We start from the raw sequence: 25,363 nt of genomic DNA on the forward strand, positions 1-25,363 counted from the left end.
ACCCATCTTGATTCACACCATCCTTAGGAGGTAGGCAATATCGCTGTCCCCACCATTTTATGGGTGAGAAAATGGAGTCACAGAGAGGTTAATTAACTCGCTATAGGGCGCTCAATGATCCCACTGAGTGTGTCTGTTCTTTCGTTTACTCGTTCAGCCACTTATTTAACGTACATTCCTGGAGCTTGTGTTCTGGGTGAACAGGGAGGGGCGCCCTCTTTCCTCCCTGGCTCCGTGCAGTGGGGAGACCAGCGTGCACATGATGAGTCTCGAATGACTGACAGCATGGAGGTCCACAGCAGGAGGCCTGAGAGCTTGCTAAGTTCACCCTGGGGAACCGCGGAAGGTGTAGAAGGCAGGAGATGTTGACTTGATGATGGAGGCTTGAACTTAAAAGGAATATTCTAGGCAGCTGGGCAGGCAGAGGGAAGGGCATGGGACGATCAGGGAAGGGGAGACCCGCGAAGGTAGAGCGGCAGGAGGAGAAGAGATGAGAGGAGGGGGGAAGGGAGGAGAGGAGAGGAGAGGGAATGGTGGGTCAGTGGCCCTCAGGGCAGTTGAGAGCCCTGTCCAGCTTCGCTGCAGCTTCTGTGCTGACAGCAGGGACTGGATGGGTTGTCTGATCCCGGAGGCGGGGAGCCTGGTGCAGAAGCTTCCGTAGGTAGCAGTTTGGGAACCGGTGGCTGACCCTAAAGGAAGGAAGTGCATGGAGATGAAAAGTCGGGACAGGTGATCTGTAGCCCTCGCTGGTCTGTGGCAGAGGGGACGGGACCATCTGAGGTGCTGCCACATGTGTGGCTTGGGACAACTGGGGTTCGTCATGGGTGGAGCTCGGGACACCGAAGCTGGGGGAGACGCGGCCGCAGGCGAGGAGGTCGGGTGTGCTGGCTCTGGGGTGGAGAGGCCCGCTGGCAACTGGATGTCCAGATGGGAAGGAGCTGCGGGGACCCAAGCTGGACACGAAGATGTGGGAGAGGGAGCGCTCAGGAGTCTGTTAAAGCAGGAGGATGGGCTCACCTGAGAGGAGGGCGGGGAGGGAGGGGGCCCAGGGAGGTCAAGGCTGGGAAAGGGCGAAAGGCGAGACGTCAGGCCCCCCTTGTGCGAGTGGCACCCACAGCGGCCCTCTTTCCTTCTAGGCCCCCAGTGCCCGCTACCGTTCAACACGTCGGATGTGGCTGGGGGAGCGATCCTGTGTGAGCGCGCCGCGGGCCCCGGGGGATCCGCCATCCAGCGGTGCCAGCTGCGATGCCTCCGGGGCTACTGGAGCGCGTTCCCACCAGGGCCCCTGCTATGTGGCCTCGAGGAGGGACGCTGGGTGTCACAGCCGCCCCAGCCCCACGCCTGCCAGCGTGAGTGTCTGCCCCGCACCCTGCTTTCCCCCTTGGGGCTCAGGGCTGAGCACCTACCTGCATTCTCCCCGCCCGAGGGTAGCATTTCCACGGTGAGGCAGGCGGCATCAGGAACAGGAGAGGGGGCCCAATAAAGTGTTTTCTTTCTTTCTTCTTTTTTAAATTAAAAAACACTCATTTATTTTTGGGAGGACGCAAGTGGGAGAGGGGCAGAAACGGGGACAGAGGATCTGCGCTGACAGGACAGCGGAGAGCCCGATGCGGGGCTCAAACTCAGAAACTGCGAGATCACGGAAGTCGGACGTTCAACCGACTGAGCCAGTCAGGTGCCCCAGCATTTTCTTTTAGAAGGAGTAGATGTGTTTCACAGACTCCTAGGGTTACGCTTTCTTTTGGGACAATCTGCTCCTTGGGAGAACTGCCATCATTTCAGGCTTTCCTGGGATGCCTTGGATACAGAAGTGTATTCAGGAGGTAGGTGTTCCAATGGCCTTATTGGCTACGATGGTGTTGACAAGCTCAGAGCTGTTTGTCTGGACTCTGACTCACTGGCCTCACTCCCGGGTCCATCTGGGGCTCCACACCTAATGCCTGGCAGATCTGGGGCTGGACCCTGCTCCGGGGGGGCACCAGTTCTGGTCAGTGTGCGCCTGGGCCCTGTTTGAAGATGGGCAGAGCCCCTTTTCCCTGCTCTCCCACGGAACCTGTTCTTACACCCCCACAGCTGTGAGGCAGCATTGAGCTCTGACTGCCTCTGCCTTGGCTAAGGCTGGCCACAGTTACTCACAGCCCGGCAGAACAGGGGCGGATGCCGGGACCGGGCATTGGTCCGCCCAGGGCAATGGGGTGGTGTCTGAGAGAGAGGAAGACCCAGATCCTGGGACGGTCACAAGGTTCTGGCGGGTTCACAGAGTGTCAAAAGGCAGTATTTCCGGCAAATTTCTGGGATAGAAAATGTTATCCATAAAAAGGTCAGTATGATTTGGACAAATAAGTGGTCTGTCCCCCTGGCTGTGACAAAGTGGCCTAAGCCAAAATTAAGACCAGGCTTGTCAAGACTGGCTGTAGAGCCAGGCACTTGGGAGAAGAGGGGCACGAGTCTCGAGCTCTTACAGTTAAGTGCAGGGCCACCGTGTACGACTGTGCAGGTTGTGCACTGAGCAACCTTAGAGTGCGTCTCTCATACAGTCTGTGGGGTCTCCTCTTAATTGGCAACATCGTATGCGGTGGCCCTGCTGGAATGCAAGGTAATGTGGCAGGCTTCCCAAGAAGAATGTCCAGCCCCCCCCCCCCCCACGCCCCAGAATGTCAAGCAGCCTGGTTTAGAGGCCGAGGCCAGACTGAGCTCGCTGGGAGGGTGCGTGCTCAGTAATTTCAGAGAGAAACCACCGTGCCGGGAAGGGAGCCGTGCAAGCTGGGAGTGCTTGTGCGTTCCGAGCTAAACGAAGAAGGGCTCCTTTTGCAGAGGCAAAACCAAAGAGGAGAGTCTCACGGGTCTGCTGTCCGCGTCTGCTGACCTCTGGCGCTTGCCTGCAGGGCCCCAGCTGTGGCAGACCGTCCAGACCCGAGCGCGGGTCCTGCTCCGGCTCCCGCCAGGCAAGATGTGCAGCGCCGACTACGCGGGCTTGCTGACGGCTTTCCGGGTCTTCATATCAGACGAGCTCGTGGCCCGGGGCTTCTGCCAGATCCAGGTGTGCGCCTGGCCTCCCGCGCGGGCGGGGGCTCGGACTGGGCTCGGCGTCACCGTGTCCGGGGGCCTCGGGGCTCAAGGGAACCTAGGGTCCCGCTCCCACTCATTCTACCGATAGGCAAACCGGGGTTCACCCCGAGAGAGACCTTTGGCCAAGGCTAATTCCGTAGCGGCAGGGATGGAATCCGCACTCATTCCCGGCGCTCCTTTCTGCATAAAGGTGACAAACCAAACGTGTGGCGAGCCCCGTGCGCTGTTGGCACGGGCTAGCAATGCTCGCGGGGATCCTGTTACCGTTCCCGTTTTGTGGGTGAGGGGGCTGAAGCCTGGAGGGTTAACGTAATTGTCCAGAGTGACACAGCTGGGGATGGTGGAGCCGGGCAGATGACCTGGGGACAGAGCTGTGAACGCCCGTGCAGTCCTACCAGCACCTGCAGAGGAAGAGTCCGGGAACGGGGTGCGGGAAGGCTGAAACGCCAGGATGCACACCCTGAACCACTGTGCCGGACGTGTCTTGACCAAACCTGCCGGAAGGCATTGTGGATTCCCCCTGGAAGGAAGATGCTGCCTACCAGAGTCTCTAGCTGTGTAATAGGCAAAGGCTTCTGTGATTTGAAGTCACAAGTATTCACAGAGGGAGTCTTTAAAAGTCACTCAATTAGGGGCGCCTGGGTGGCTGAGTCGGTTGAGCGACTGACTTCGGCTCAGGTCCCGATCTCACGGTCCGTGAGTTCGAGCCCCGCGTCGGGCTCTGTGCTGACAGCTCGGAGCCTGGAGCCTGCCTTGCATTCTGCGTCTCTCTCTCTCTCTCTCTGCTCCTCCCCTGCTCATGCTCTGTCTCTCTCTGTCTCAGAAGTAAATAAACATTAAAAAATAAATAAATAAAAGTCACTCAATTAAATAAGTGACTCGTTCTGCTCCAAGCTGGTTAGCTCAGAGAGCAACGCAGTTTTAACACCTCATGCTAAGAATTTTGCAGAACGTACATTTTCACGAAAACAGATACAGACAGTCTGATTCTAAAACAAACAGAAACATACTTTGCCCCCTTTTATTCAAAGAAATGCACTTGGCAACAATGGCAGTGACAGCTATTCATTGTTGAGCCCTGACTGTGTCCCTGGAACCATTCTAGAAATTGTGCATTTCTTGTCTCTAAGTACGTCAGCACCCTGCTCAGTGGGCCTTAGTGGCCCTTGATCTCTAAGTGTATTAACTAAAGCGCACTGAGGGTACGTGAGTTGCCCAAGTTGGATAGCTAATCCAGGTCTGTTTAGACTCTTTCGTTGCACCAAGTTCTTTCTTTCCTTCTTTCCTCCTTCCATGTAACAAATGTTTCAGTGCCTGTTACAGGCTGGGCATGATTGTAGGCCCTGAGGATTGTCAAAGACGAACAAAGCCAAACGCTAGTTAAAGTGGTCGGGACGGATTTTAATCAGTAATACACTAATGCAACAGGGAAAAAAGAATCCGGTGTGAACCGGGATGAACTTTGACTTGTGCGGAGGTGACTGGACCCTCATGGTTCTCAGAGGCAAAGGGGGTTGATGGCGCCTTTTGCCCCCTCGGGTGGGTTGACGGGAGGTTGGAAGGAAGTAGCATCCGCCTCGTTCTGGCGCCTGGTGTGGGCTCAGCGAAGCTGCCTCCCGACTCCGCGTTCTAGAACTAAAGGCATCTGTCTCCATGCAGGCAAAGGCTTTTGGGAGCCCCGTTTCCATTCCCGTCTGCGATGGTTCCACGGTGCAGGTGGAATGTGTGAGTGGCGAGCGTTTAGGAGTGAATGTCACGTGGAAATTGCGGCTCCAGGACGTTCCCCCAGCCTCTCTTCCTGATGTGCGTGACATCGGTATGTTTTCCTGTGCTTCTGCCTTGATGGCATGCAGCCTCTCTGAGACTCAGTTTCTTCATCTGTCACATGCCAGTGGAGCCTGTAATGCCTTCCTACGAGGATCTAGTGAGAGAATGATGTGCTTGGCCCTTGGAGGCGCCAGTGATTAAAAAGTACATAAGGGGCGCCTGGGTGGCTCGGTCGGTGAAGCGTCCGACTTCGGCTCAGGTCACGATCTCGCGGTCCGTGAGTTCGAGCCCCGCGTCGGGCTCTGTGCTGACAGCTCAGAGCCTGGAGCCTGTTTCGGATTCTGTGTCTCCCTCTCTCTGTGACCCTCCCCCGTTCATGCTCTGTCTCTCTCTGTCTCAAAAATAAATAAACGTTAAAAAAAATTTAAAAACAACCATAAAAATGAACAATGTTCTGTTAGTGGCTTACTACAGTTAAATAATATCACCTGAGTATACTTATGTGGACACTTTTAAATTCTTCTCTTGATTTTCTGGGCACCGACGGGGAGACAGGGGTGAAGCAGGGGAGAGGAGGAGGGTGACAGTCTGTATTGGTTTATAATCTATGTTCTGTCCACTTGTAATTCTAAAACATCTCAGACCAGTGACACTATTTAAACCCATTATTATACTGTGTAAAGTGGGGCAGGTGTGTGGATGGATTGAGAGAGCAAAAGGATCCAAGGAGTGGACTTTGTGATGGTGCTGGGAGCCAGTGTAGACAGAATCCATATCGCCGACCGGAGAGTGGGGAGCCCCCACCCCTGCTCTCCTACCATCCGGTCCAGTGGCCAAACGCCCAAGGTCAGGACTGGCTGCAGCCTGACCTCTGTGCTACCGGGGGGGACTGGGGGTCCCTTTTCATCTTCTTCTGGAAAGACCCTGGGCAATTCAAGTATGTCTGAAGCTGCCAAGAGAGCAGATGCTTATTCCTGGTGTCCATGCTGATGACTGTGGTTTCGGGCCCTGGGTGGGCTTTACAGGAGCCTGCCGGAGCATGGATGTTCATGGCGTGCAGGGATCCGTCCCAGCTGCAGATGTCGTGCTCATCTGGTTTCTTCCTAGGAAATACTTAGGGGTCAACAGCGGGAGGCCGCTTTGGCGTTTAACTAACCACTGCCTCCCGGAGGCTCCGGCTTCTCTTTGAGCGTCCCCATCATACACACCCTCCCTCATAATCGTCACCAACTGCAAGAGGAGCATTGCCAGCCCCATTTTGCAGATGGGGAGACCGAGGCTCAGAGACGGTGGCTTGCCACAGGTTAAGACAGCCGTGTATCTACGTGGTGCGCCTGAAATTCGTGACTGAAGACACGATAGCTCGTACCAGTGGGGATCATACTGACGCCACAGAAATGGCAGGATCTAGAGACCTGGGTTAAAGTCTCAGTAGTGCTTCTGACTGAATTTGGGCCCGTCTGTCCCCTTCTGTGGGCCTCGATGTCTCCCCCTGTAAAATGAGAAACCCGGCAATGCTTACATCCCCTTTCCCTGTGGACATTCTGGGTGGCTCTGCCCCTTGACCCCCCCCGCCCCGGGCCTTGCAGAGAACAATGTGACATTCCTGCCTCATCGTGTGTCTTACAGAGGAGGCCTTAGTCGGCAAGGATCTCATCGGACGCTTCGCGGATCTGATCCAAAGTGGAGAGTTCCAGCTTTATCTGGATTCCAAGACATTCCCAGCAGACCCCTCCATCTACTTCCTCCAGGAAGACGGCTTCGGCACCTCTCCCAGGACATGGTTTGGGTGCCTGGAAGGATTCCACCAAGTCTTGGCCACCGGCAGTGCCCCTGGGGACCCACCGGGGTGTGGTAGGTCCTTGCCCAGCCCTGGGACTGCTGTTTTTGGACACGCGAAGCTATGAAAAAGGCCACCAGGGCACTGGAGGCGGTCCCTCCGCACCTAGAGAGCGGAGAATCATCCGTTTAGCCACTCGGCAGGTCTCCCGGTAACCCGCCGTGCGTGGGCACGGAGTCATTACCGTTAGGTAGTAGCTGAAACCGGAGGCATGGGTGGCATGGCAGAAGGAACCCCTGATGTTGAGGTGACCCTTCTTCTTCATTCTTGACCCGCTTGGACTTTGGGGTGCGGGCCCCACTGTCTTTGTGGAGAAGGTTGACGTCCGCCCCGTGCACCCCCCAACATCTCTTAGTCTCGTTATGGCACCGTGTCACTCACCATCGGGTCCGAGTGGCCACTGATCAGCCCAGGGCTTTACCACCCAGGGGCGGTGGTTTCTGACAGAGGTTTACTGGGGTTGCCGTCCTGGCCTTTACCCCAAGTAGCTTTGGAAGTGGTTTTTTTTCGAGAACGCAGCGGCACATCCCTTGAACGGGAGCTGCACGGGTTTCCTGTCGCTACCGCGACAAATCGTCGCAAACTCCGTGCCTTGAAACGGCACACATTTATTACCATACGGTTCCGCCGGTTTGAATCCTCTTCGGGTCTCCCTGGGCTAAAACCAAGAAGTCAGCAAGGCTGCCTTCCTGCCAGAGGGAAGCTGTTACCTTGACTTTTCCAGCTTCTAGATGTGACGTTGCCCATATTTCTTCCTTCATCCCCAAAGCGAGAGTACCATAGTAGCTCTCTGGACGCGCTTCAAATCACACCTCCTTGGACTCCCATCTGTCCCTTCTGGGGACCCTGTGGTCACACACAACTGGGCAATCCAGGGCACCCTCCCTATATTAGGGTCAGCCAGTTAGCAACCTTGATTCCATGTGTGGCCTCGGTTTCCCTCTGCCGTGTAGCCTAACGTGTTTGCGGCGCCCACGGATCAGGATGTGGCTGTCTTTTCGGCCTCCTACTTCCAAGGGCTCGCAACGAGGAGTCTTCCGCCCACGTGGCACGAGACAGAGAGGCATTGTCGCGGAGCTGAAGAAGCAAGGGGAGATGTTTCTCGGTTATTTATTTTTCCGTTATTTATACTGGTTCCAACACAAGAACTACATGACCTTTCCTTTTGTGAAGCCCATGCCAAGCTCTAAAGTCCACGTTGGATTTAGGTTGCAGCTAATTCTTTTTTTTTTTTTTTTATTTACTTATTTATTTTGAGAGGGGGGCGAGGAAGGAGAGAATGAGTAGGGAAGGGGCAGAGAGAGAGCGTGAGAGAGAGAATCCCAAGCAGTGACAGTGCAGGCTTGATCTCACAAACCATGAGATCGTGATCTGAGCCGAAATCAAGGGTCAGACGCTCAACCGACTGAGCCGCCCAGATGCCCCGAGATGCAGCTAAATCTTAACACAGAAGCCAGAAACGCACCCGGTTCACTCACTGCTGATATTTACAGAGGGTTTTGTAGTTTACAAGGCACTTTCACAGCTATTTACTGCTCACAGTGGCCCCCAGTGACCGGCCATTCCGCCATTTGACAGATGAAGGGGTTGAGGCTCAGACGAAAGGGGATACAGCATCTCTTGGGTCCAGGGCAGGGCCGACTCAAAGGAGGGACTCGGGTTCGTGGAACCAGTTGGCTGTGCCTGAGTAACCCAAGGTCCTCTGGGGCCAGAACCCCCGCTCTTCCTGCCTCACAGAGCTGCCCAAACAGAAAGGATGAGAAGTAGGAGCAGGGGTGGAAGGTGCCCCCTGCCAGGGTGGGTGAAGCAGGGTCACGGTGACTGAGGCATTCAGAACACCCACCACTGTGTTCTTGGACTGACCGTGAAGAAGCCGGCATCTACTGCCAAGGGCACGCGTGTGTGGGAGGGCTGGGTATGGAGGAGCAGGGGCAGGAGTCTGATTTTATGGTCACCCAGGTAGTGCTGGGAAGGGGGTCTGGGAACCCCATTTGGGTGTACATCCTGGAGCGTGGAGGCCAGGGGTGGAGGGACAGGACATGGGACAGGTGCTGGTCAGGGGCCAGGTCACAGGGCTGTAGTGACTGGCTCTGCCTTTACATTCCCTCCCAGGGCCCATTCCCTGCATGTAACAGAAAGCGCTGGTCCAGAAATAGGATCCTAAGTTTCCTTCTAGGGAACTCTATTGATTATTAGATTATTACTTCCTGCCTGACAGGATGGGTAGCCCAGCTCCACTGGGAGGAAGGAGGGGAAGCTGAGTTCAGAGCTCAACAGTCTTGTCTGAAGGATGTCAACCAGTGGGGGCCACAACTCAGGGTGGCTTCAGAGAGACTGGGAACCACAGGGTGGCCTGGAAATTCGACTGAATGACAGGTTCTTCTGGGCTACATTTGCTGCAAGACAGGAGTTGGCCAGTTTCTTCCATAAAGGGCCGGAATGCAAGTATTTTAGGCTTCGCAGACCCTGTGGCTTTTGTCTCGATGACTTAACTCATCCACTGTAGGGAGAAAAGCATGGCTGTATTCCTTTTTAATTATTTTTTATTAAAAAATTTTTTTAATGTTTTTATTTATTTTTGAGAGAGAGCAAGACAGAGTGCAAGCAGGGGAGGGACAGAGAGAGGGGGAGACCCAGAATCCGAAGCAGGCTCTGGGCTCTGAGCTGTCAGCACAGAGGCTGATAATGGGGTTCGAACTCACGAGCCACGACATCATGACCTGAGCCGAAGTTGGACGCTCATCTGACTGAGTCACCCAGGCACCCCGCGTGGCTGTATTCTAATAAAACTTTATTCGCTAAGCAGAAAGGTGAGCTGAATTTGGCCCACGGGCTACAGGTTGCCAATCCTAACTCTAGATAAACCTACATTCTGTTTCTTAGCCGCTGTAGCTTTTCGTGACTCAGAAGAATTGTCGATCATGCCATGCAGCCCTGCCTCCTTACTCCAAATAGTTAGAAAGGTCTGGAATGGAATTCACGAAAATCCAGCCCTGGGAGTCCTGGATTTTCTCCCGTGCTGATGATAATATCTATCTGTTATTGAACTTCTAATACGTGCTGGGGCCTCATTGGGTTTCTCCGGTCTAGAGGGCCAGGTATTATCAATCCCATTGTCTGGATGAGGCAGCCAGCCGCAAAGAGTTAGGAGTATTGGGAGACTGCTCTTTGACGTCAGGGGGAGCTGGGTTCGAGTCCTTGCTCCGACACTTTCCCCGCGTGGGTTCTTGAGACATCACTTACCCTCACGAGGCATCCTCTGAAGAAGAGGGATGATAACACCTGTTTCCCGGGGGTTGTGGTTTGCCTGGCATGATGCGGTCAGTGCACCTCTTCCTACCTGGTGGCCTCTCAACGAATGGCCTTTTTCGTTGACCACACTGGGATCTGAACCCAGCTCTCCCGATTCCCGAATCTTCGTCCCCTGCCTCACACGGCTCTCTTCTCAACAAGGGGGTTCTTTGTGAAATCATGCCCTTGGGTCCTTGCAGCTCCTCTAACTGGCCCTTTCTCCTTCTGAAGCACATCTGGGACACAGCTGTGGGGCTACAAGCAGAGCATTGTCCTGGGGAGACGAAGCAGGGTTTCTGTGTATCGTTTCCGGGGGCGGCTAATCTGCATGATCCCCTCGGAGGGCAGTGACTGGGGGCCGGTGGGGGCTGGGGGTGGGGAACATCCACCTCCTGTGACTCACGCAGGCCTGGCGGCTCTTACCCCGGGAACAAATCCTGCAGAGGAGGCCCGGGCTCTGTTTGCAGCTTCAACGGGGTCAGTTATGTCCACCCTCTTGCCTCAAGGCCAACCACGTGGCTTCCCTTCAGAATTACCTGCTGGCGGCTTCCATACCCGTTTGGTCCAGTAAGGGGAATCTCAGAGAAATTGTCCGGGTTTTCCGTTCTCCATTCTGGACCACATTAACTTTCGTTCACTACAAGTCCTTCGAACGGAGCTCCTTCTCTACGGGTGTTTTTTTCCCCCGAAGTAACATGTTACGTCTTGTTTCCTTCCTCTTCCCGCCTTCTTCCCATCTATGGTATCCATCCATCGAAGCTTTCAAAGCATACCTAGGTGTTAAGCCCCAGGTTTCGTAGTCATGGAAGCAAAGGCCAGAACTCCACTCTCAAAGAACTGACAGTCTAGGTGGGGAGGGAGAAATGAAAAGCCAGCTAGGTGTCAGTGACAAAGGCTTCTCCATCCCTGTCCGGGCGGGTCAGGGAAGGCTCGCTGGGATGCCAGGTGCGTCGGAATCGCTGCTCAGGGAAGAGCAGGCAAGGAGTGGGGTGTGCACGCGTCTGTGTGTGCATGTGTGTGCGTGTGTGCGTGCGTGTTCCTGTGTGCTGAGGGTGCTACCGTGCGGAAAAGCATTCCAGAAGTGGAGATTAGCGCAAGGAGTCACGAAGCTGTGGCCGAATGATGACAGAGCCGGTGGTCTGTATGGCTGGAGAGTGGGGTGTGTGGGGATATGGCGGCTCTCAGAGAGATAGGCAGGAGCCAGGGAGGGAGAGGCCTGGGGCCGGCCAGGGGTGGCCTGCTGGGGGTGCCGGGGGAGAATTCCAGGCCGGAGAGTGACAGGGCCAGGCGCGGGGTGGAGCGGAGCGGGCTGAGGGCGTGAAGGGCTGTTACACTTCCTCGCGGATACTTTTCGTCAGCAGAGGCATGGCTGTCATGGTTGGGGGCCCATGGGGACAGGGTGATTGGAGGGATGGCCTGACCCGGAAGCTTGGTGAAGCCCTCGAATTCCAATAGGCCAAACTGTCTCATCTTATGAAGGAGGGCACCGAGACCAAAGGAGTTTCTGACGATTTCGCGGAGGGAGTTAATTGAAAGATGGGTGCCAACTTGTTGCTGTGGACGGAGGGGTCTTGGAGAGCCCACGCCTGCGGGGGGAGGGGGGAGGCTATCGAGCCTCACTCTGACCTGAGCACGGCGTTCCCGTGGGTGGAAAGGCTTTGACGGCACAGGCAGAGAGAAGCAGGACGCGGGTTCCTCGAGCATCGTCGTGAGGCCTGCAAGTGGCTGAGCTGACAATGAAAGTGAGTCCCCGCTCTCTCCTTCTGCCCCCCACCCACCCCTCGGGTTTGGAGGCACGGCAGCCGGAACCGGTGGAAGAGGCTTTGCTTTTCCTTAGTGATGAATTTGGAGACCGCTTGAAAAAATAGTCCGCGTCCTCGGCTTAAAATACTCGAGATGATCAGGGACCTGACTCATACGAGTAATGAAACCCCACTGTCTGGGGGAGGGGGTTAATTGCTCAGGGGCAGACCGGAAGACACATCGTTCGGTTTCCAAGATGTGCCCCGAGTTTCTGATTTAGTCAGACGTGCCGGGCGTGTGTGTGTAAGAGATGGCGGTTGAGTCAACATTGGCTCCAAGTCCCCCACGTCCGGCTCACTTTTTTTGTCTAGGGAAGGTGCTCGAACTGGCGGATGGAGAGAAGGCTTTGGTTTTTAGGGAATGGGGCTCAAATGCCACCTCTTTCACCTTATCGCCCGGCCCACCTTGACCTTGAGCTTCAGTTTTTTCCAGTCTAGAAAGAGGAGGGTACCTTTCTTAGAGGATCGTGACACCATGCTTGGTGTGACCTGTGATTTTCCTTCCCCACAGCCCTTTGCATGAAGCATGCCAGGGAGTCATGCATGAATGTCCCAAGGCTCAGCTTCCTCATCTGCGACATGAGGGTAAAACACCGACTCACGGGTGTGCTGTGGTTATGGCCATGAAGCCCACAGCAGAGTGCCGGGCCCAGAGAAGGGGTCCCAAGAGCAGACAGGCTTCTGGCTCTCGCCTTCACTGGGTCACAGCTCGCTTCTTCTGGAAGTCATTTGGCAAACTCTTGGGAACACAGCCCAGAACCGAGAAAGAAAGCAAAAAGAACCTCTTTTCTCCCCACCCCTTCTCTGAGCCATCAGTATCAGTGTGGCCAAATTTATGCATTTTCCTAAGCTAGAGCTCCCGGACCCTAACAACTCTTGGGAGATATGCGTCTCTCTAGTTGGGGTTTCTGGTTCCTCAGCCCAGATCGTAGTAGAGGAACAGATGAGAAAGGATTAGAAATGTGAGAATCAGAGGGGGCAGAAAGCACTGAGAATCTGCAGATTAACAGGGTAGCACAGGGAGGCGAGGAACGAGGCCAGTGAGGCCTCCAGGGGGCGTGATGTACAGAGGCCTCCCTCTCAGGGTCATACTTGGTATTTCTGAGTAAATCAGAAACCCCACAACCCGACAGCGAGGGCCTCCGTGAATCCTGTGCCCTGGGTGTCTCACCTCACCGTGGTCCCAGATCTGAGCAACGCCATGGATGACCAACCGGCAGGGAGAGGCCGCATGAGTCGAATGAGAGGGTGCTGAATTGTTGAAATTGCCCTGTTTGGACAGCGTGGATATTGAGGCTGGCCGATGTCAAGGAAGGACTCCCTCAAGTATAAAAATAATGATGGGTGGGACAGTGGGGGAGATTGTTGATGGGGGTCAAGGGGTGCACATGCCATGATGAGCCCCAGGTGATGCAGGGACGTGCTGAATCACCAGATCGTACATCTGCAACTAATATAACACTGTAGGTGAACTCACTGGAATTAAAAATGAAAAACAAAATAGCGACCATTTGTTGAGTGTATATGAGTCTGGCATTATGATCATCACTACATTCCGACGGGATCGTATTATTAATACCTTTCACAGAGGAGAAAGTGGAGCCTCCGGGAAGTCCATAGTCATTTAGGTATCGCGGGGAGAGGGACCTGAGCCAATCCTTCTAACCCCCAAGCTTGCACCCCAGGCTGCGCCCCACCATGCCCTCCAGTTGGGCAGCGTTCCCATGGCAACTGAGTGATGGACCCTCATCTTTCAAGTTGTTCCCAAACCTCGTCTCATCCCAGTCTTCCCTTTGTCTGCTAAGCTCTAGCCTCGTAGCTGGCTTTGGCTGGCTGTTTTCGTTCTGTTCCTTGACTAATCCGAACTCACTCCTGCCTCAGGACTTTTGCACTTGCTGTCATCTCTGCTTTGAATGCTCTTTGGCTCTTTGCCCAGGGTGCTCCCCATCGTTTGGTGTCAAGCATCACCTCTCAGAGGGCCTTCCTCACTGACGTACACTCCTCTTCTGCCTCGCTTTACCCGCATTTGAAGTTCTTGCCGGACAGCCTCTTATCCTACTAGCCCGTCAGCTCCTGAAGGGCCGGAGCCTCGTCTACCCTTCCCACAGCTTACCCTCGACTCTGAGAGTCTGACACATTGCCGATTCTCACTGGGCACTTGTTCAGTGAGTGAGCTTTTGTCCTGCTGCTGGGATTTCACATGGCCTGTGTGTTCCGAGGTGACACCTGTAAAGCCAGAATCTCTTCTTTGTTTTCTTAAAAAGGTTTTTAACATTTTAATTTTATTTTTGAGAGACAGAGTGTGAGTGGGGGAGGGGCAGAGAGAGAGGGAGACAGAATCTGAAGCAGGATCCAAGCTCTGAGCTGTCGGCACAGAGCCCGACGCGGGGCTCAAACTTGTCAATTGCAAGATCATGACCTGAGCCAAAGTCAGACGCTCAACCGACTGAGCCACCCAGGCGCCCCCAGAATCTTTTCTTTAACATCATTTCTCTGTTTCTCTTTTCCAGTCAAGTGTCCTGAGGGAAGTTATTTTCAGGAGGAGATCTGCATTCCCTGTCCCGTTGGATTCTACCAAGAACAGGCAGGGAGCGTGGCCTGTGTCCCATGTCCCAGGGGCAGGACGACCGTTTCTGCTGGAGCTTTCAGCCACACTCACTGTAAGTGTCGCCAGGTCCCCGCTTGAAAGAGAGTCCCTACCATGCAATGGGGACACAGCAGGGTGGTTCAACCTTGGCCCTGTTGAAATCTGGGGACAGAAAATTCATTCTGGGGACCGTGTTCTGTGTGGCAGGATGTTTATTTAGCAGCATCACCGACCCTTACTTGCTAGATGCCAGTAACATATCCCCTCCCAGTTACGACAACCAAACATGTCTCCAGATGTTGCCAAGTGTCTCTTGGAGGGGGACACAATTGCTGGCCGTGGAGACCCAGTGGGTGCAGAGCATAATGATCAAAGGGGCACCACCTCCGTATGCCTGTACCCTGCCAGGATCTAGGTCAGATGTTTTAAATCCTATCAAATCCCCTTCTGTGTAAATATTATTGGCCCAACTTTTGCGTATAAGAACGCTAAGGCTCAGAGAAGTAATTTAGCCAGAGTCCCTCCACTATAAGTGGCATAACCGGCCTTTGATCTTGGCATTGTCTGCTTCTGAAACTTCTGATTTTTGTAAGCCAAGCTTATCAGATTGAGAAATGGAAGAAATTTTCCACCCACAGTCATTACCAGTCATTACAACTATGTGGCTCACATTCCCTTTCTGGCCCTATAAATTTGTCAGGACCGTCGGTACGCGTGGCCTTCCCATATGTCATGTGATTTCGCTCAGCCTACGTGATAGTCACCTAGGTGTTGTTGGGTTTTTCCTGGCAAAAGGGCGCACAGCTCGCCTCGTTGTGCATCTGAAACTGTGTCAACGCAGAGCAAACCATTAATGTTTTAGATCTGAATAGATTTTAGAATTCTAAAATGATTAATTGAAAGAGACCAAGTCAACTTCCCTGGTAAGGGCAGTTTCTTTTCTTTTTTTTTTTTAATTAAAAAAAATCTTTATTTATTTTTGAGAGAGGGAGAGGCAGACTGCAAGCAGAGGGAGGGGCAGAGAGAAAGAGACACAGAATCCGAAGTGGGCTCCAGGCTCCGAGCCGTCAGCACAGAGCCTGACGCGGGGCTCGAACCCACGAACCGTGACATCATGACCTTGAGCCGAGGTCGGCCACTCAACTGACTGAGCCCCCCAGGTGCCCCCAGGGAAGTTTCTTTAGGAGAGAAATGGTAATAGTGTGATAATTCTAAGACAACCAGAGGGATTTTATAGACTAGGAGTCTGACGTTGCTCCTAGACATTAAACTCTTCACCAGGAAGGCAGAGTGTCCCTGACATCTGGGCATCACCCTCAGCTTGGACGCATTGATTCAGCCATGGATTTGAGATGAATTGAAGTGTTATCACAGTGCTGGAGGAAGGCTTTCTTACAAAGGGATCGATGCGATGTGTTGATCCTTGTTTATGGGAGCGGGGGGCACTACAGAAATGACAGGGAGCAGAGGAGAAGCCTGAGGTTTGACACCAGCCAGACCCAGGTTGGTTCCCGCCCCCGCCCCGGAACTATGACCAAGGCCACGCCTCCTTCTTTCTCTGAATGTCAACTTCCTTATTAATTAGATGGGGCTGATGATACCCCACTCATAGGGTGCTTATAAACCATGTCTTAGTTCCAGTTGCTACACACAAATTACCATAGACGGGGTGGTGGCAGCAGCTAACGTTTATTTCTTATGGTTCTGGAGGCAGGAAGTCCAAGATCGAGGTACCAGTATGTTCAGGTTCTTGGCGAGGGCCCTCTTCCTGGCTATGTCCTCATAGCCTTTCCTTCCTCAAAGACTATGGCCTTCCTCAAAGACTATGGCCTTTCCTTGGTGCATACATACAGAGTGAGGGATCTCCTGTGTCGTCCTCTTTTTATAAGGGCCCTGATCCCATCGTGGGGACCCCACCCTATGACCTCATCTAAACCTAATCACCCAAGGTCCCACCTCTAAATACCACCGTGTTGACGGTTAACGCTTCCACACATGGATCTGGAGGGATACAAACCTTCAGTCCCCAACAAAGTTTATCCATTAACTTGTTTAAGGTGAACCATAAGCATCACCCTCATCCTGCTTCGGGGATGAGCTTTCACTGCATCTCCATGCAGAAGTGGGGGGCTGTCGCATCATTCCCGCTCTCCCAGAGATCTTCCTTGAGGAACAGAACAGATTTCCGTGGCTGGGGCTCCAGAGTCAGGGGTAGAGTCTATGCCGTTGTGTATGTGTGTATCTAAGAATGCCTCCAGGACTGTCAGCGTCATCGTTCTGCTCGTTGTCTTACCTGGTCTGTGTTCTCAGATGGAATCATGGGAAAGAAGCACGAGGCGGGAGAGTCTGCCAAGCTTTAAGTGATGCCGAGTGATTACAGTATTTCCTCGGTTTCCTTTTGGTGTTAGGATAGCTGTTAGAATCTCAATTCCTCCGGGTGCCTGGGTGGCTCAGTCAGCTAAGCGTCCGACTTCGGCTCAGGTCATGATCTCGTAGTTCACGAGTTTGAGCCCCGCATCAGGCTCTCTGCTGACAGCTCAGAGCCTGGAGCCTGCTTCAGATTCCGTGTCTCCCTCCCTCTCTGCGCCTCCCCAACTCATGCTCTGTGTCCCTCTGTCTCAAAAATAAATAAACATAAAAAAAGATTTTTAAAGTAGCCTTTGTAATCTCTCTACTAAATGTTGTAATTAATCAATGGTTAGTCCTATAACTAATAGTCTTACTATATAGAAAATTAGATGTTCTCAAGTCTCTGGGCTGCCATGAAAGAACATTTTTTTTTTTAAATTTTTTTTTTTAACGTTTATTTATTTTTGAGACAGAGAGAGACAGAGCATGAACGGGGGAGGGGCAGAGAGAGAGGGAGACACAGAATCTGAAACAGGCTCCAGGCTCTGAGCAGTCAGCACAGAGCCCGACGCGGGGCTCGAACTTGCATACCGCGAGATCGTGACCTGAGCCGAAGTCGGACGCTTAACCGACTGAGCCACCCAGGCGCCCCATGAAAGAACATTTTTGAACCTACTTCCCAGCCCTGGAGAACCATGTCAAGACATTCTCTTTCGGTATCATTCATCAAAAATGTATTAAGCACTCTTTTTTTGTGCCAAGTTTTTACTGGGTATATAGGAGACAAGTGATGGTAATTTCCTTGTCCTCAGGGAGTTTAGAGTCTGATAGGAAAAGAACATAACGTTTGATTAATAATATGATGTGTGTAATTAATAATATAATGGACATGTATGCTATGTGATCTTGTAGTAGCTAGCACTGCGTCTTGAAGGACAAGTGGGGATTAGCCATGGGGCAGGTGGAGAAGGGGCTTCTGGGCAGAAGAAATAGCTGAAGGCTAGGAATAGAGCTATTCATCCATGGATTCAGGTAGTATTTATTGACTGGGTTGTTTGGGGGAGGTTCCGGTACCCAATTCGTGTGTGTGTGTGTGTGTGTAGGGGGTAGTTTCCCCAGACCAGCAACAAGCAATCTGGACATGATCCTCTCAGAGATAGTACCAGATCCCACAGGTTGAGACCCCACTGCCCCCATCCCCAATCGAAAGCCCAGGTTACTACCTGTGCTTCTGAGGAACAAGTTACACACTGGACGTTCCAACAACCCCCTCGGGCACCGGTCCTATGTCTAGATTGTTACCTGTACTTCCAACCAGCTGAGTATAAGTCAGAGGTTCCCATGGTCTCCTCCTTGGGTGTGACTAATTTGCTAGAGCGCCTCCAAGAACTCACCGAAGTTACCAGTTTATTATAACAGGATATGACCGAGGAACAGGTAAGAGATGCACGGGGCATGGTGGGGGGGGAAAGGGGCGGAGCTCCCATGCCTCTCTAGGTGCATTGCTCTCCCCCACCTCTCACGTGTTCACCAACCCGGAAGCTCTCAGAGCCCCATCCTTTTGGGGTTTTATGGACGTTCCATTACATAGGCGAGCTTGATTAAATCATTGGCCGTTGGTGATTGGAGGTCAGGGAGAGGGACCGAAAGCTTCAGTGGCGTAATCACATAGTTGCTTCTCCTGGCAATCAGCCTCCATCCTTAAGAGCCATCCCAAAGTGACCTCTATACTGTAACAAAAGACACCTTTGTCTCTTTCACCACTTAGGAAATGCCAGGAGATTTAAGGGGCTTTGTGCCGGAAATGAGAGGAAGACCAAATATATATTTCTCGCTACAAATCCCGGTATTGCAGTGCGGGAGCTCGTGTCCTGTGTCAGACCCTGAGCCAGGCACTGGGATCCAATAAGGGACAAAACCAGATCAGGTCCCTGCTGGCCTGGAGCTTCTACTGAGGGGGAGGCGGATAGTTCATTCACACAGACAGATGGAAATAATAACCACGGTCCAGCAGCGAGGAGAGGTGTGGGTGGCTGGGAGTGTGTAACAGTGGGATGTCGGAAGCCTGGGGCTTCCCTGAGGAAGTGAGGACTGAGGGGAGGGCTGATAGGCAGTGAAGGGGTAACCCACTGAAGCTGGAGGAGAATGAGCGCCAGGAGGTGGAGCCCCAGGAGCAGAGCCTGTGTTTGGGGTGTGGTGTTCGGTATCCGCAAGAGGGAGTGCCCCGGGCACTGAATGCCGTGTGCCCTGTGGAGACACAGAGCGCATGGAGTGAGACAGGTGGAGCCAGATCGCAGGGTCTTAGTGGCCCAACAGGGGGCCTGGACAAGATCCTTTGACCAAAGGGTGGGAACCCTGAAGAGTTTGACTCTGGAGAGTGTCTGCATCAGACACTTGGACATGTGATGTCAACTACAGGCAGTCTGGGGGCCCCGAGGGGAGGGGTCCCAGAAGCACGTCGGTGATGGTACATCTGTCTCTCCACTTCAGGTGTCACCGACTGTCAGAAGAGTGAGGCGGGCTTGCAGTGCGACCAGGACGGCCAGTACCGAGCCAGCCAGAGGGACAGGGGCAGCGGGAGGGCCTTCTGCGTGGACAGCGAGGGACGGAGGCTGCTGTGGTCGGAAACGGAGGCCCCGCTCTCGGAATCCCAGTGTCTGAGTATGTGCTGGGAGTTATATCAGCCATGTACCTGGGGAGAGGGCATGTGCTCTCAAGGGCTTTCTAGAAAGGGAGAGAAGTAGGAGATGCATTTGTCTCCAACATTTTATTTTGCAAATTTTTAATCTACGTGGGAGTCGAAAGAATAGTAAGATGAATAAATAAATACCTGTTACCTAGATCCAAAAAAAGTTAGCATTTTCCACTTCCTTTTTCTTTTCTTTCTCTCCCTCTCTATTTTTGATCCTTGGAAAGCAAATTTCAGACATCGTGCAACCTCACCCCTAAATACTTCAGTGTGTGTGAGCCATGAATTTTAAAATAATTCATGAGCTGAGTTTCCTTTTCCTGTGGGTGCTGTGCCTCTGCAAAGCTGGTCAGCTTTTCTCTCTCAGCTGGATGTTGTAGGAAGACCCGAGTGCTGGTCCTGATTCTGTAACTTACCTGCTGGGTGACCCAGAGCAAATTGCTCAACCTCTCTCTGATCCTCAGTCACCCCAGCAGCCTCCTGCCTGCCTCCTGGGACAATGTCAGGGTCAACAAAACCATCCTAGGAGGACAACCAGCCTCCACTGAGCCCCACCCTGTGCCGGGCACAGGTCTTCAATGAGGTGATGGGTGGGAAAGTCCTGGGTGAACCGATCGATACCTGTCGTAGAGCGCTCGGTGGGATGGGAGTGGGGTCAGGACTAGTTTAATCTCAATGGTGCCCTCCATTAGCTATGTCGTCTGAGCAAGCCACTCACCTTCAAGAGTTTCCTCATCTGCTGAATGGGGCTGTTAATGCCTGCCTTGCAGGGGGGTCGGTGTGTTAGGGGTGACATGACAGGAAGAGGTAATCAATGTTTCAGGACAAGGAGGAGATTCCGGTTAATCAAGGAGCAGGCGGAGACAGCCTGTAAGTGCCTTTAATTCTGACCTAAGTCTTCAGGACCCTGCCCTACCTTTCCGTAGAGTTAGTTGCCTTCCTGCCTGGGGTCTGGCTTACCTTTGTAACCTTGACCAGGCGGAGCCGGTGCCGGTGGCTGGGGTCTCTCAGGTTTCCGTGTGAGGAGAGGGCCTGATGTGCATGGACTTACTACGTGCCAGGCCCCCGTGCGGAAATTTTAGACAGGCAGTCATGGGTGAACTTCACAGTGGGTCTGAGGGGTAGATATTATTATCCCCAATTATTTAGCTGAGGAAACAGAAGTGTGAATGTCTAAGCGACTTATTAGTCAGGATATAACATCCCTAGAACGTGAGCCAGCGTGTACCTGACCCCCAAACCCATTCTTTCCATGACACTGATCTGCTTCTACCTGGATTTATCTGCTTCCTCATTAAGCACACACCTGCACACATGCACACGCACACTTGTACACACACCTCACACGCACACACTTGCACACGTAGCCTATCTGCTCTCTAGGGAAGCAGGTGCAGTGAATCACATACAACACTCGAGAAAATCCAAGAGGGACATTTTCATTTTCTTTTTTAATGTTTATTTTTTGGGAGAGTGAGTGAGAGAGAAAGAGAGGGATGGAGAGAGAATCTCAAGCAGGCTCCGCACTGTCAGTGCAGAGCCGGATGTGGGGCTCGAACTCACGAGCTGTGAGATCAGGACCTGAGCCGCCACCAGGAGTCGGACGCTTAACCGACTGCGCCACCCAGGCGTCCTGAGACATTTTCATTTTCTAACGCTCAGAACAATCATTTCCTTCTCTGGCAAAGCGCTGAAGATTCTCAAGGACTTTGTGTGTGTGTGTGTGTGTGTGTGTGTGTGTGTGTGTGTGTGTGCATGTGTTCCCGTGGATAAACTGCAAATCCAAGGAGAGTCTAATTATTTTTTCCAATATTCCTTTTCTTGGGCAGAAACTGCAATCAGGGGAGTTAAAGCTGGAAGGTGCCTTAGGCCACAAGGCAGGCCGATCTTACCTGCCCATCACAAATGAGGGAGAGGCGGGGAGAGCCGTTTGCTAGGCCCTGGTGACTCTGGGTCATCTGGGATTAGCACAGGAGTGCTTGCATTTTCACTCCCCTCCTCTTTGCTTCCCTGTCACCGCCTCAGCTGCCAGGATTGTAATCTGCATTTCGCAAAGCCTTAGATCCTTTGTTCAGCCCCTAGTTCCGCCCCCCCCCTCCCCCCCGCCCAGAGCAGAAAGGACAGTGTCATCAGTAGCACCAGAAGCATTAATGAGGAAGAGCTTAGCCTTGCCAGCTTCCATGATGCCTCCCCGAGGCTCTGGCTGATGAATAGCCTCCAGCTTGGACCTTGGAGTCTTGGAGTCTCGGGCTTCTTATGCAAAGCTCGGAGGGAGTTTACTGCTCCCTCTCTGGATTTTCAGAAGGATTTCCATGTTAAGCTGGGTCCCCACTGGCATGTCAAAAGCCTCTTCTAGGAATCCAATCGGCTTGCTTTTGAGGGGAGCTTCCTCTTTGAGAGTGGAATTGCAGTCCTAATTTTGAGGCATTTATCTTCCAGAAAAAAAACAAAGGTATAAAGGTCAGCTGTATCCCTGGGGGAGACTGGTGCCCTTTCCACCTGCTTTGTCCGGGCCTGGGTTTCCCCCTACAGGGATTATGCTGTCACCTCCCCTACCTTGTCCTCTTGCCCCAGGGTGGCCCCCCCGCAGCCATTTTTCTGCAATGCTTTGCAACAATTATTCTAAAAGGCAATTCTGGGGGCACCTGAGTGGCTCAGTCAGCTAAGTGTCCGACTTCGGCTCAGGTCATGATCTCGTGGTTTGTGGGTTTGAGTCCCACCCACATTGGGCTGTCTCCTGTCAACACAGCCCACTTGGGATCTTCTCTCTCCCTCCCTCTCTGCGGCACTCTCTCTCTCTCTCTCAAAATTAAATAAACATTAAGAAGAATAAAAATAAAAGGCAATTCCGTTTATGCAATGCCCCTCTCCACCTTTCAGTGGTTCTGCATTGCTCTCGGAGTAAAATAAAATTGCATACCTCACTCTCCTCTCCGGATTCTAGCCTCCTTTGGATAGTATAATATCATCGGATATTCAGATAATATCATCCTTTGGGGCTAGAGTGGTACCTTCCTGTTCTATTCCAGAGTGGCTGGTGCTTGTTGACAGAATGAATGAATTGCTGTTATTATCTGGGCCTGTTTGAAATTCCTTCCTAAATGTGATCAGGGAAGGGGACTCTCCTGCCACCAGAAGTCCTGTAGCCAGTTTCACAAGCCCTGGCACTTAGGCAGGTGCCCTTGTCGGGGGGGGGGGGGGCGGGTGGGCAAAGGGACTTGTCACTTACTGAATTGTTATATACCAGGTTTTCCACGTTCTTCTGTTTAATCCCTGCAACCACACAACCGGGCTCTCAGAGATTGAAATGTGCCCCAGGACACAGGGCCGATGAAGGGTGGTGGTGAAAGGACTTGGACGGGGGCCGACTCCAGAGCCAGCACTGCCTGCCTTGTCTCTTCCTCGCGGTCCCCTCCATCTTCTCTATACTGCCTGCGGCAAACCCTTAGTTTACCTACGGAGTTAGTGGTTTACTCGCTGACTTTGGCCCCTGGAAATATTGTAAGCTCCCCTTCCTTTAATTCTAGACCCAGTTTTCTTTTCTTTTTTTTTTTTTTTTTAGTGCTCCGGTAATGGGGTGGGATTTTTATTTTTTTTTATTTTTTTTTTCAATATATGAAATTTATTGTCAAATTGGTTTCCATACAACACCCAGTGCTCATCCCAAAAGGTGCCCTCCTCAATACCCATCACCCACCCTCCCCTCCCTCCCACCCCCCATCAACCCTCAGTTTGTTCTCAGTTTTTAACAGTCTCTTATGCTTTGGCTCTCTCCCACTCTAACCTCTTCTTTTTTTTTTTTTCTTCCCCTCCCCCATGGGTTTCTGTTACATTTCTCAGGATCCACATAAGAGTGAAACCATATGGTATCTGTCTTTCTCTGTATGGCTTATTTCACTTAGCATCACACTCTCCAGTTCCATCCACGTTGCTACAAAAGGCCATATTTCATTCTTTCTCATTGCCACGTAGTATTCCACTGTGTATATAAACCACAATTTATTTATCCATTCATCAGTTGATGGACATTTAGGCTCTTTCCATAATTTGGCTATTGTTGAGAGTGCTGCTATAAACATTGGGGTACAAGTGCCCCTCTGCATCAGTACTCCTGTATCCCTTGGGTAAATTCCTAGCAGTGCTACTGCTGGGTCATAGGGTAGGTCTATTTTTAATTTTCTGAGGAACCTCCACACTGCTTTCCAGAGCGGCTGCACCAGTTTGCATTCCCACCAACAGTGCAAGAGGGTTCCCGTTTCTCCACATCCTCTCCAGCATCTATAGTCTCCTGATTTGTTCATTTTGGCCACTCTGACTGGCGTGAGGTGATATCTGAGTGTGGTTTTGATTTGTATTTCCCTGATAAGGAGCGACGTTGAGCATCTTTTCATGTGCCTATTGGCCATCCGGATGTCTTCTTTAGAGAAGTGTCTATTCATGTTTTCTGCCCATTTCTTCACTGGGTTATTTGTTTTTCGGGTGTGGAGTTTGGTGAGCTCTTTATAGATTTTGGATACTAGCCCTATGTCTGTATGTCATTTGCAAATATCTTTTCCCATTCCGTCGGTTGCCTTTTAGTTTTGTTGGTTGTTTCCTTTGCTGTGCAGAAGCTTTTTATCTTCATAAGGTCCCAGTAATTCATTTTTGCTTTTAATTCCCTTGCCTTTGGGGATGTGTCGAGTAAGAGATTGCTACGGCTGAGGTCAGAGAGGTCTAGACCCAGTTTTCTAATACTGCTTTTCGTTGACCCGCACCAGAGATTCCATATCGCACGTCAGGTGCCCAGAGGTATCAGCTGCTGTTGGGGTGGTGTCGTCTCCATAGGGTTCTCTCCAGGTTTTCGGGCTTTGCGGTGGTCTTGGCAGTCATCCGTTCATCAGTGCATCCACCCAATAAACAAGAAACTCACGTTTCTGTCACAGTCCCAGCTAGGAGGTGTTCACGTACTCCCAGAACATTGTCCTTGTCTTGGAAAGAGACGGACGCGTAGCCATGATCACATATAATGGCTCTCGTGTTGACCCTCTATGCTTTCCAAGACATTTGTAAATATCTGCTAAGTCAAAACTTGGCAGGTGGGAAATTGTACCAATAGAATGTCTAAAAATTTGCCAGCTGACTCCGTATTCTATGGAATTATTGGCAACTTAGTGCATGGATTGTTTCTGTTCTGTTTGGCAATGAGCTTCCTCACCGAATGCTCTAGTGTGAAGAGACCTTCATCCCTGAAGGGTCCCTTTTGCGGAAGCCAGCAGATTGTCTACCTGGAGTGCTAAAGTGACTGCGTTTTCAGCCTCTGGGAAGACTTCAGCTGGAAATTGAGAGACCTGTCAAGTTTTGTTTAGTCTCCTGCCATGTTGGGAGTATCTGTCCGTGCCAGTTACACCTGAGGGACAAAGGGCTGAATATTGTGTGGTGTTTGCTGGACCGGAGCCTGCAGTCTCTACAAACAAGATACCCAAGGGGTGTAAACACAGACAAAAGAGAGAAAGAGAGGAGAGCAGAGGAGTTGACTACGGGCCAAGCACATGAACTTGGCAACTTGAGTGATCAACACGGAAGGACTACCTTGTAAAATCAGAATTATTTTCTGCATCAGAATTTGTGAAGGTTTAAAGCATGCCGTGTCTCTTATATTAGTATCCCCTTCTCCCGACTTTATCCCAAAAGCAATAAACTTTTTTTTCCCTGCATTTATTACGAAAACGGAAAAAAGGTTGCTGGGTGGTCTTGAATTTATTGACGTGATAAAAACCCATCTAGACACAGGTCTGTTTTATAAAGCAACAGATAAGTAAGAGAATGGGTGCTTTTGTACGTTTAGAATTATGTCTGCAAAAAATTGATACTGGTCTACTTTGAGGCTTGGTTTCTGAGAGTTATTTGCAAAACGCTGACACCTCTGGGCATTTTTGGTTTTGGAAATGAGTCTCATTCCCGGAGAGTTATCTGCAGTGCTTTTTTGCTGG

The 25,363-nt window shown here is 52.0% G+C and overlaps 1 protein-coding gene across 1 annotated transcript in view; it reads left to right on the forward strand.

Moving 5' to 3' along the window:
* TG (thyroglobulin) overlaps positions 1 to 25,363 on the forward strand; it is a 242,962-nt gene that overhangs the window by 23,220 nt on the left and 194,379 nt on the right. The window contains exons 11-16 of the mRNA XM_019459811.2: positions 1,137 to 1,349; positions 2,886 to 3,040; positions 4,729 to 4,885; positions 6,466 to 6,690; positions 14,280 to 14,429; positions 19,196 to 19,366. Of these exons, the coding sequence (XP_019315356.2) occupies positions 1,137 to 1,349; positions 2,886 to 3,040; positions 4,729 to 4,885; positions 6,466 to 6,690; positions 14,280 to 14,429; positions 19,196 to 19,366 (1,071 nt within the window). The remainder of the gene's footprint in view (positions 1 to 1,136; positions 1,350 to 2,885; positions 3,041 to 4,728; positions 4,886 to 6,465; positions 6,691 to 14,279; positions 14,430 to 19,195; positions 19,367 to 25,363) is intronic.

Source organism: Panthera pardus, unplaced genomic scaffold (assembly GCF_024362965.1).
Source record: "Panthera pardus isolate Hobbes unplaced genomic scaffold, ASM2436296v1 HiC_scaffold_7, whole genome shotgun sequence".
Lineage (NCBI taxonomy): Eukaryota > Metazoa > Chordata > Mammalia > Carnivora > Felidae > Panthera > Panthera pardus.